Genomic DNA, 11,117 nt, shown 5'->3' on the forward strand with positions numbered 1-11,117 from the left:
TGATTAGCCTTAAAGCATTTGCAGTCTAGTGTGGCAAAAGCTGATAGACCAAGAAATCCTTATAGTGTATTCTAAGAAATAGTTGACTTATAATTGTAATAGTGTGAATTATAACATCTATATTGTCTCATCTATGCCCTTCTCATGAGACTGAAAATGGAATAAAATTTTTTAAAACACCTCTCCGTTACCCCATCTCGAAGTCAGAAAAGAACATAATCCAACAAGAATGAGCCTAAGTTAGCGTTCTAGTAAATAAAAAATAATAATTAAATACAGTTGTATTTAAACATGCTTTTGAGCAAGTGCTGGAAGTCCAGTCTTCTCAGGTGTGGAATTAGGCAGACTATCAATTTTATGGGGTCTCTGTAAGAGAGACATAAAACATAAAAACATGGGGGTCTGAGCTCTGTCCTTGTCCTTGGTCCTTTCCTGGTGCTGATGCTCTGCTTGTCTTTCTGGGCTTTGCATTTCCCAGTCTTGGGGTTCTCTGCATAGCAGGAAAAATAACTTGAATAAACTTAACTTAGACTTATCTAAAGTCTTACTCGCTTAGGTTTTGCTGACCTACTTAGGATTAGAGTAGCTGGCAAATTGTTTCACATAGTTTGATTTCAGAGGTAAGTTCCAATTGAACTGCTGCTGTGTTGCTTTAACTTCAAAGCAGCGTCAAACAGAGAATTAAATAAAATTTAGGTAACTTTGAAGTCACACCTTCATCTGTACTGCAGGTAGGCTGTCAGGTGCCTACACACTGCTTTTGGATTATGTAGTAGGCAGGGGAACTTCAGCTGTGCCTAACAATTTAAATTATGCAGGTATTTCCAGAATTGCTCCCCATTTGTGCCTCCACTCCAGAATATCAGGATAAAGGACCTTGCTTAGGTGTTTCCAGCTTTCCCCCTGACCCCTCCAAAAAAACCCCATCCCTTCCATACACAGCTCCATAAAGCCAGCACTAAAATATTCCCAAATGAGCTACGAGGAGGCACTTACAGCTCCTGGCAGTGGGTTGGGACAGCACTGATTTAACGAGTGAGCTCCTGCTCTTTGGCTGGAAACAATTCTCTGCAGAACTGGATTCAGTGGACAGCACCTCGACCAGGAGAAACAAACAGGAAAGAGAAGTGACAGGCATGGTGCTGGAGCACAGGGGTGTGCACATTTCCAGATAAGTTTCCAATTAGCTGTTCCCCAAATCTGCCCTGGGCTGTCAGAAAACAAGGGCTTGGAGAGATGGGTCTTCTTCAGGGAGGCACATCTTCTCCAGTTTTCACTCTCAATTACCTGGATGGCTCATGGGAGGCAAGCAGAAAGGATTTCTCACTCATAGCAATGGCCTGTATATTTATGTTTGTGTTTTTTCCCCCAACAGCCCATTCTGCCACTGTTTCAGGCAATAGTTTTGGCTGCCAGCAAAGCTCCATTTAGCTAAATATCTAATTTTTATCTGGTTTTTCCTCCCTTGAGGGAGAGATCTTATTGTCTTTACAAAACTACAGTTAATCCAGAATTACAGAGCCGTGCTTTGTTTTGTTTTGTTTTTGGTTAAACTTAATCTAAAGAACTCTTGAGAGTTATGAATTTTAATGTTGCAACCAGAATTTTACAAAAAAGAAACAAAACCTCAGACCACACCCTTCCCTCTCATCTCCGTCCTTCCATCACTTGTCAGAATTTTTATATACATTTATACACATTTTCACATATGTGATTTTTACACTTTTTTTAAATTTTTTTTTTTCCACCAGCAAGGTACATTTCCACATTTTGTTGCTGGCTGTGCCTTAGTCAGGTTCTCAGCAACACTATTTATACAGTGACATTTTTCAAAGAGCTGCACGCTCTACATAGCTAATGGAAAAAGGTGGTGCGACCACAGAAAAGAACTTAATGTTATTCATGGAATACCAAAGGAGAAAATGGAACAGTGGATCACATTAATTCCAGCAAATACTATTATTTTAAACTCATTTAAATTCAAGTCAAACTTATTGAGCATATCATCCCAGAGAGCAACTAACATTTATCTTCCCAGTGCAAGCAGGGCAAACAGGAGCTGGGCTGTTTGCAGAAGGAGCTGCCTCTGGAAAACCCATGGAGAGGGCAGGGGCAGAGCCCATGTTTATGTTTTAATTGAAGCAGTGATTAATTGCACCACAGAGGGTCTCACAGTCATTGTCTTTCCCTCTTGACCTGCCATAAGCCACTCTGTGCTACTCCGAAGTGTTGTTTTTCCAGTAACATATACCCTAAACTTGCACCATTCCTCCTCATTTCTCAACTTTTTTTTTTTTTTTTGGTCACAATTGCAGATGTAATTACGACACTTTTACCAAGAAATCGCTGTGTTATTCTGCTCCTCTGATACACATTCCAACTTCCAATTAAGCAGCCCAGAGACTGTTTTGCCCTATTTCTATCCTAATGTGTATTTTCACACATTAAAATTACAAGAAGGTTCTCATATCTGTTTGATGTACTCCGCTGAGGTGGGGACGTGCAGGAATATTTTTATAGCACTGGATATCGTGTCCCAGCTCTGATGTCCCCTATTGGGTGTATTGTTTGACCTTTATATAACTTTATTTTCTTGATCATGGAATTGAGAACAACTACTTTCTTTTTCATGGAGGCACCAATATTTTTTTCCCTTTCCTTCCCTTCCCTTCTTTCTATTTACTAATTCTACTTAATTAAAATAAAACCCAAACCCACTGATGTTCCTGCACTGAAAATTCAACCATAGTATGAATTGCAATGTATAGATGATCTTTACCTTTGAAGGATAAAAATAGCTTGAATGTGCTAGCCCATGCAATACTAAGTTCTACTTTCATATTTTCATCCTCCAGCCCTACTTGTTTATAAAGCTCTAAATTGTTTCATGTTCAGACAGAAATAAAAATCTCAGGCTAGAAAGAAACAAGAAAAGAGTGACTGGTAACTTATATTAGAAAATATTTTTAATTTTCCCCCTACTATTTAATTAGCAGAAAAAGATCTTAAAGCAATTTTCATAAGTAACTCACACTCTCACCTGCTGTACAGGGCAACACCTCTGTAAAGGGGTCACAATTTAAAGGAAGAAAAAACTTAGTCCAGGCTTTGGTTGTACTTAGATGAATTATGCAAGGGTTGCCCACAATAATTCACAAGTGGGGCTCATCCAAGCCAGTATCTTATTTCCAACATGGATTAATACCAGATGCTTCAAAGCACAACTGAACAAGAATTGAAATATCTGTTCTCTGGGGAGGGAAAAAAAAAGAAAAATCAAATTCCCATTGCTTTGTGAAGAGTGGATATGAAAAGGATACAATGTCAAATTAATTGCTGAACAGAAATTCTAGAATAATTTTATTTGAAAAATAATGTGCTCATTTTCACCAAATCAAAATACCCCATTCAATGTAATTGAACCCAAGCCCTTCCAGACTTGTCCCTCTGGAATAAGGAGTGTTCCAGAGTAAGAAAAGAAGATCCACAAACTGAAAACATTCAAAATATTGAAGCATAAGGACATCTAATTCACATCTGCTCAGATTTAATTCAGAAACTGCTTGAAGACTATACCTGACATAATTAAAATGGTAAGCTATGAAGCTCTCTGGAAGCAAAACAGAGAGGTTTTGAGTTTGTGCCAGAACAGAAAACATGAAGGTGAAAATTATAACAGGGAAGTTGGAAAAAAATCAGGGATCATTAATGATTTTCCTTAAAATTGGCATCTGGCAAGCAAAAAAATACAATCATTCAGAGAGATGTGTTATTTCCCAGAGGTCCTGTAACCACTGCCTTGTTTCCTTCATACAATTTTAATGCCAGAGGAGCACCACTTACATATTGCTTTTTTCCTATTCTCAACTGATTTATCTTCTACCAAGTCAAGGTGCCCTAAAGGGAACCCAAAAGGCTATTTTAAAATAAATATTTCATTGGGTACACAGACTATCATATATCTGAGTGTGATGGGACACACTGTTATGTTTTTGCACAACTTAATTCTGCACCTGGTGGGCTTTAATGAATCTGATCCATCCCTTTTAATACCATTAAATATCAGTCAATTAATATATGTTTATAATGACACATCTGTTTCTAGAATCACTCAGAGCTGGGTATTTCCACGCTAGGATCTGTGGTGGGAATGTGTTTAGAAAAGTCGTTGCAAAATGAGAAAATGAGGTGAGGAAAAAGAAAATCTGAGTTTCTCTGGCTCATCTCTTCAGCAGTCAGTAAAGAAACAATGGACTAGGAGGGCTTAAAACAATAAACCACGAAATGGGTAAACTACAAAGGATTAGGACCAAGGTAAATTTGGGGAGTAAATGGAAAAAAATGGGTAGTTAAATTAATAAACAAATAAGTATGGCTGAGGAAGTGTTGGCTGAATGCAGTGATCTTCTCATAAGAGCAAAGAAAAAAATGCCATCTGGAGTTGGGCCTCTGCGAAATTGAAACACAGTCAAACACCTGCTATTAATGACAGGAGCCACATCTCTCTCAATGACAACCTGTATTTTCCACCCAGGCAACCAAAACAACGCATTTCAAACTCTGCTTTACTGAGCAGTGATGAAATCACAGATAATCCAGGAGTAAAAAATGCCCTTGGGTAGGATGCAGACTGCCCCATTTTGCATTAACAGAAAGAGCAGCACAGATCTATTAACACATTTCTGCTGCAGGAGTGAAAACTTCTGGGATCCTAAGGGAACCAATTACCTAAGTCAGGCAGGGAACTTACGGACTTGGTAATTGTTGGGGCTCAAAAACTGCTGAAAACTGCCCGAGCACCTCATATAAGGGAACAGCCCAGTTCTAAAGGGACTAATTACAGCAGGAGAAACAGAGTTTGCCATGAGTGGAGAACACGAGTCCTCATTTTCTAACTCACAGCATGCAGGTGTTTTATCAAAAACACAAATTAACAACTTCCTACACTCAAGGAACCTTGAATGAACTGACTGCATTAGTGAAGGCTACAAAACTGTACCACGTTTTCTTTAAAAATGAAAGTAGCATCACATGACAAGCACAGGTTTATCTAAGTTTAAGACTAACGCGGTGTGTTTAGTCAGCCCTCACACGAAGCAGGGCTGATGCTGTTTCATTTTTGCATGACTTGTGCCGGCACACAAAAACTGGGATTATTTGGGGGTGGCAGCACAGAGGAGGCTCAGCTCCTCCATCCCCTCAGCCATGGATATGATGTAAAAATCAGCAGAGGAAAGGTTGCAGGTACTGTGCTCCACATCAGTGATTTACTTACCCAAGCTGGTGGCAGGCTTGGAAACAGTTCAGGATTTAGAGGCATCTCATAACTGGGAGCCCCCAGGACCTTCCTGCCCCTGAGTGTGATCCATCAGGATAACAACACTGTGAGGTGATTACAGTTTGAGAACACTTCTCAAAAATAATTACTTTCATCCAAAAAAAATTGCTCCAAGTTTAATCACCCCGCGCTCAAGAGTATCTTTAGAAGGTTACAAGAAAAGAGGGTGGAATTCAGAAAGGGGACCTCGTCTTAAGCACAGTGAAGTAACGGGCTGGCCTCTCACACAGGGTGAACCTTCAGACGTGATGTGCGCTCCTTCCAAACACATCAGGGGTGGGAAATGGATTTGTAGAGAATTTTAAAAGTCTGATATAAAGTTTATACAGCACGTATTCGTATGTAAACTTTAAGATAAGAAATGCTGACTTGGAAACGTTATAGGGTAAGATATTGTTGAGAGAGAAGTGGAGCTAGAAATAAGTTTTAGAAGATGGCCTTAAAAACAAAAGTAGGTATTTTAGATAAATGGAATCATGAAATCTGACAATCAGGGATTCTAGAGTAAGGGGGAAGTCATCAGCACTTTAGACTCACCCCGGAAGAAAGAAATGTGGCACCCAGGAGCTGTTCAGCTACAAGCACTGTGTTACAACTCCCACATACTTCTGCTGAGGGAGTTCGATGAGAAACTGGCATCCACACAGGTTAGAGTGGCAAGAAAAGATTTCAAAACTTTGTGAACTGTTCACTTTGCAGATTCTGATGCTTCAAAGCACATTAAATGCACTGTGCTGCAGCAGGAGGGTGTTTGAGTGGGGGGAAAACCAAACCAGAAAGGATCACAACTGGAAAGTACCAACAGAAAGCCATCAGTTCCTTCCAAACACCTGGAAATCCACAGCAGGTTCAGCTTTGTTAACTATGGAATATTACCAATATTTTTTCTTTTTGCCCTTGTCACCCCCTGAGCCTGAAGCCTCATGAAACCTTTAGGGCAGAGGCCAAGTCCCTGCTCAGAGCTGATGCTACAGAGATCAGGGAACAGCAGCTCTTCAGAACTGCCGAGCCCGGAAGGAAAGCCACAGAAAAGTGAAGTTAAAATTTCTGCAGCATGGATTATGGTGACAGCATACCCACTGCTATAAACTGTCCCAGGTCATTATTCCAAGCAGTAAAAGAAGTTCAGCCCATCCCTGTTCAGAAATGTGATTTTCCCCACTCTGTTCTTATACATTATGACAATTAAGTGTTTAATTTAATGGCAATACACTGAAATTAGAAGGGGCTCTCAGTATACACCAGGTGTCAAAAGCACTTCAGGAGTTTCACAAAACACACAGGCCAAGGCCTTGGGGTTTAAGATTTTATTTAGAGACATCCAGCATGGGTTGCAGCTATCATATCCCCATTGAACGATGCTGTGCACAAGACTTCAACTCTGCAAGAAAAAGAAATGGAAGAAAATTAAGAGCCCTGTAATAAACATATGTTTTAATTTGAACTTTTGATTTATTTGAGGACTTTGCTTCTTCCACTGTCTGGTTTTGCATCAGAGGCCTCAGCTTGCATGATACCCCACAGTTCTAAATGCCCAACTTCAATACAAATCTAATTTTTGTTTTCTCCTCAGCTGAGGGTGGAATAAACATCAAACTGGCAAAGGAATTACTCAATTTGTTCCAATTATGAGATTCCAATGAGGACTGTTATTTCCTTTCAACATCTACCTGGGTCACTGAAGCTCCTGAAAAATATTTAGTTTCTCAGATTTCAGACAACACCAGGTTATTTCCAAAATGGAATCACCTTAAGACAAACTGAAGTGCCATGGCTGCACAGTCTAATGCTTTCCTTGCTAGGCTCATCAGCAAGCACCAATTAATTCCTGCTAATGACTTTACCTTAATCACACAGTAACCTGTGAATGATGTAGATGGTGAGACGCTTTTGACACAGCCTCGAGAAAATGTGATTCTTTCCCCCCCCCCCCCCGAGAGCTTTATCTGGCACATCAGAAAGCGTTTACAGCATCACAGCTCCTCATCCTGCGGTGTCACATCACACGTGCCAGCGCCTCCCTCACCAGCTGCACCTTCTCACCCCCTCAGGGGAGGAAGCAGCCGCGGCTCTGGGCACAGCCAGGAGCTGCAGGCAGAGAGGAGTGGCCCCTGGGGAGGCAAAGGTCACAAACCACCGAGTGCAGCAGCTCTGGGACACAAACTTCCACCTGCTTGCTGTCCCAGCTACTGCAACGCAACTGCAGGCCCCAGCACTGCAGCACCTGGGCTGCAAAAGGCTGAGAACTGTGAAATTCCGAGCAGGACAGGCTCCCTGAATTCCACTGTGCTACGAAATCCAACCAAAGCAGTTACCCAGCTGGTGCAGCTGCAGCCTGATCCCTTCATTTCTTCAGGAGCTGGTGTCTGACTATGAAGAAAGGGGCACCAAATCCACTCCCAAAGAACACACACATCATCGCCAGCAGCCTCCACTTGTTGTCCACAGAGAATGGGAGGTTCTGGAGGGAAAAAAAGAGAGTTTTAGCCTTTGCAAACCAAGCATTAATTCTTTTCTAACCCATTCAGAAGTGGGTAACAATCTCAGAACAAAACAAATAGGCAGTTTAAGAGCATTTTCATGATTTCTCAAGGAAAGAAGCACAGTATTTAGGATAATAACATTCGTGTCTCTAAAGAGTACCTACAGGAAAGTTGGAGATGGATTTTTCATGAAGAATTACAGTGACAGCACAAGACAGAACAGATTCTAAGTGAAAGAGGAGAGAGTTCAGGTGGGTACTAGAAAGAAATTCTTCCCTGTGAGGGTGCTGAGCTCTTGGCACAGGGTGCCCAGAGCAGCTGGGGCTGCCCCTGGATCCCTGGCAGTGCCCCAGGCCAGGCTGGACACTGCGGCTGGGAGCACCTGGGATGGGTGGGAGAGGTCCCTGCCATGGCAGGGGGTGGAATAAAATGATCTTTAAGGGCCCTTTCCACCCAAACACTCCATGATTACAGCCTGCACGTGACCTCTTGGAGGTCACTTCGTGCTCTCTTCTCCCCGTCCTGCCCAAGGTGAGGCCAGGGTGCTGCAGCTCTCATGCGGTCAATTACAAAAGTTCTGAGGATACACACCTACAGCCCCCCGAGTGTTCTGGTATTTCATTATCGTCACCGTGAAAAACTTCCTCGTATCAGTTATGCATATAAAATTAATCCTTCAGACCGAACGCTTGAGAAAACCTGCCAGGTACATCAGAAAGCGTTTACAGTATCATTGTTACCCCTCATACCGCAATGCTCATCATCTGTACCACCGCAGAGAAAGGCGCTAGGGTTCCACCCCCACACGAATGCGCTGCTGTGCCTGCGCACCCCAAAGCCCACACACCACAGCCAGGCGCAGGGCAGCCACCAACCCCCACCCCGCAACCTTCAGCGGGCCAGGACGCTGCTGCCCACCTTCCCGGGTCCCTCCTCAACATGGCTGCGGCGGATGGCGGAGGTGGCGAAGCGGCGGACACCGGCAGACAGCATGATAGGAACAGGAGACAGCGGCCACTCGTCCGCCCTGCGCGACCTTCCTCAGGGTGGCGCGGCTGATGGGAGCCGGAACCGGAAGCGGGAAGGAGGACGGAAGCGCCGTGAGCATGACGGGAGTTGTAGTTCCTGGCTGTCACGTGATGCCAAACGGCGCCCTGCGATTGGTCGAGCCCCGCGCGCGCTCCCGGGAGTCCCGCTCGGCCCCGCCGACATTTTGTGGCGGCTGAGGGGGCGGTGGGAAATGGCGGGAGCGGGGCTGAGGGTGAACTGGGTTTTACGAGCTGCACTGGACCACTTTCAATTTAGAGCTCATGGATCCCGCTAAATGGACGAAAAATTTAGTAACGGAATGGTTTATGTTGGAAAGGGCCGTAAAGTTCTTCCGGTTCTTCGCTCCCCGCCCCCTACGGGCAGGGACACCTTCTAGAATCCCAGGTGACTCCGAGCTTCAGTGTCCCTCCTGGCCTTGGGCAGTGCCAGGGATGCAGGGGCAGCCCCAGCTGCTCTGGGCACCCTATGCCAGGGCCTGCCCACCCTGCCAGGGAACAATTCCTCATTGCCAAGATCCCAGCCACCCCTTTCTCCTGTCACTCCACGCGTTTCTTTTTTTTAAAAGGGTTCGTCTCTGTCATGATGGATGGTGGTGATTTGTACATGGCTTATTTATATGGTATCACTGACTTCAGTTACTATATTGCGGCCTATTTATACTTTATAATGAGAAGGAAAAGAAAGACCCCCCCCCGCCCCCCCCCCCCCCCCGCCAGCACCCTTCACATTTGCCAAAGGAATAACAAAGTTACTTCCAGTATTATTGGTCTTCATCTGTTTTCTTACATGGATTATTTTAAAGACAACCTTTTCGTTTTCAGGAAAAGAAGTTTGATGCTGCCGTCTCAGTATTGGAAGGAAACAATTTTTTTTTCATAGCTTTTCTGTGTGTTTATGTACTGTAAAAGGATAGAAAACCAGGATTTTTTTGCTCACCAAAGTAATGCTTTAATAGAAAAAGGTTGAAATGACTTTGAGAAGTGAGGCTTAATTACATTGGTTGGTGGTTCTTGACCACTGACAGCTCATACAGAACTCTAGGACACCTTTTGTCATTACTTGAGAATCTACATGTGGTTTCTTTACCTAGTTGTTTTTTAGATTTTTTTTCCTTTATTTAGATAGACTTTTATTTCTATTTGTCAGAGTTCGCAATACTTCTTTCCCTCTCCATTTTCTAATTCTGAGGTCTATTAAAAGATGCTTTCCTACTCTTGGTAAATTCCATTTCTTCTCAGGCAGCCAGGCCTCTTCTCCCCCCTGCTCCCCCTTTCTCAAGCATTTTCTAATTGGAATTTATGGCACGATAGTGCTCTGCAATCTGCTTTATCATCTTTATAACAAATGTTCTTGTTTTAGTGTAGCTCTTCTCATCCTGCAGTGGATTTTATGGTGTTGCCGCAGAGGAGATGCTGAAGGGAGGCATAAAGATTCCTGTTACACAGTTGCATTAGCAGCAGCAATTTAATCCTTGATGCTCCGCAGATGTTTTTCTTTGTAGGCAGAACTGGGTAATCTCTAGGTAAATATGATTAGAGAGTGGTAGATACATAGAGTTGTTTTACAGCTGGAGAAATAGAGCTGAGCACTCAAATCTGTTCTCCTTTAAAGCATAAACTGGTACAAAGTAAGTGCTCGCCAGCCCCGGAAAGCCATGGGGGAGGAGTTTAGAGTATGGCATTGGCTGGAATTTTGGCAAAAGAATGAAAGATAATATCTTCTAAAGTGTTAGAAATACGATGTACCTTAATTATGGTGAGGCTAATCAGGTATCAGGGCAGATTTTTACAGGAAATGCCAAGTGCTGCACTCTGTGCCTCTATAAAAAGGCACTTCTTAACTCACACACAAACTGTGGGAATTACAGGATTAATTACTGGGTGAAATTCCCTGGCCTGGGCCATGCATGGGATCAGAATGGGTGATTATACTGGTACCTCCCAGCCTTTAAATCTATGAATCTTTGAATTTATGCTGCTTGTTCACATGCATCTTTTATGTCTGCAGTTTTTTCTTCCTTAAAAAAAAACTATTACTTTTTGCCAAGTTATCTTTTTCACCTTCAATAATTACATTTTGTTGCTGTGAATATGATTTGGTGATGAGTTCTTTCAGGAGCTGCTTTCTTACTCACTTTTCCCCACAAAATGTTTCTCTACTTGATCTTGACTCCAAAAAATACAAAAAAGAAAAAAACCACAGGTAGCTAAAGAAAATAATGCACAGGATCTGTCTTTTATGATCTT

At 42.8% G+C, this 11,117-nt stretch overlaps 1 protein-coding gene and 2 non-coding genes across 3 annotated transcripts; all 3 read right to left on the reverse strand.

Annotated features, from left to right (window-relative positions):
• Positions 1 to 6,630: 6,630 nt before the first annotated feature.
• On the reverse strand, positions 6,631 to 8,886 carry LOC118699846 (cytochrome c oxidase subunit 7C, mitochondrial). The gene is made up of 3 exons (XM_036404038.2): positions 8,740 to 8,886; positions 7,654 to 7,799; positions 6,631 to 6,719 (listed from the first exon to the last, which is right to left on the reverse strand). Exons 1-2 carry the CDS (start codon positions 8,812 to 8,814, stop codon positions 7,683 to 7,685), a joined length of 192 nt encoding a protein of 63 aa, XP_036259931.1. The 5' UTR covers positions 8,815 to 8,886; the 3' UTR covers positions 6,631 to 6,719; positions 7,654 to 7,682.
• Positions 7,289 to 7,349, reverse strand: LOC118699854 (small nucleolar RNA Z39). Its single transcript, XR_004982134.1, has one exon. It is a non-coding gene; the product is annotated as a small nucleolar RNA Z39 (small nucleolar RNA).
• Positions 8,529 to 8,591, reverse strand: LOC118699853 (small nucleolar RNA Z39). The gene has a single exon (XR_004982133.1). It is a non-coding gene; the product is annotated as a small nucleolar RNA Z39 (small nucleolar RNA).
• Positions 8,887 to 11,117: the final 2,231 nt, after the last annotated feature.

This window comes from Molothrus ater, chromosome Z (genome assembly GCF_012460135.2).
Source record: "Molothrus ater isolate BHLD 08-10-18 breed brown headed cowbird chromosome Z, BPBGC_Mater_1.1, whole genome shotgun sequence".
Lineage (NCBI taxonomy): Eukaryota > Metazoa > Chordata > Aves > Passeriformes > Icteridae > Molothrus > Molothrus ater.

What these genes read in the sequence shown, in the direction of transcription:
- LOC118699846 (XM_036404038.2), bottom strand. Translation starts at nt 8,814, where the DNA reads ATGCTGTCTGCCGGTGTCCGCCGCTTCGCCACCTCCGCCATCCGCCGC. An exon ending in TTGAGGAGGGACCCGGGAAG is followed by an intron (nt 7,800 to 8,739) that starts GTGGGCAGCAGC and finishes TTTTCCCTCCAG; the next exon opens with AACCTCCCATTCTCTGTGGA.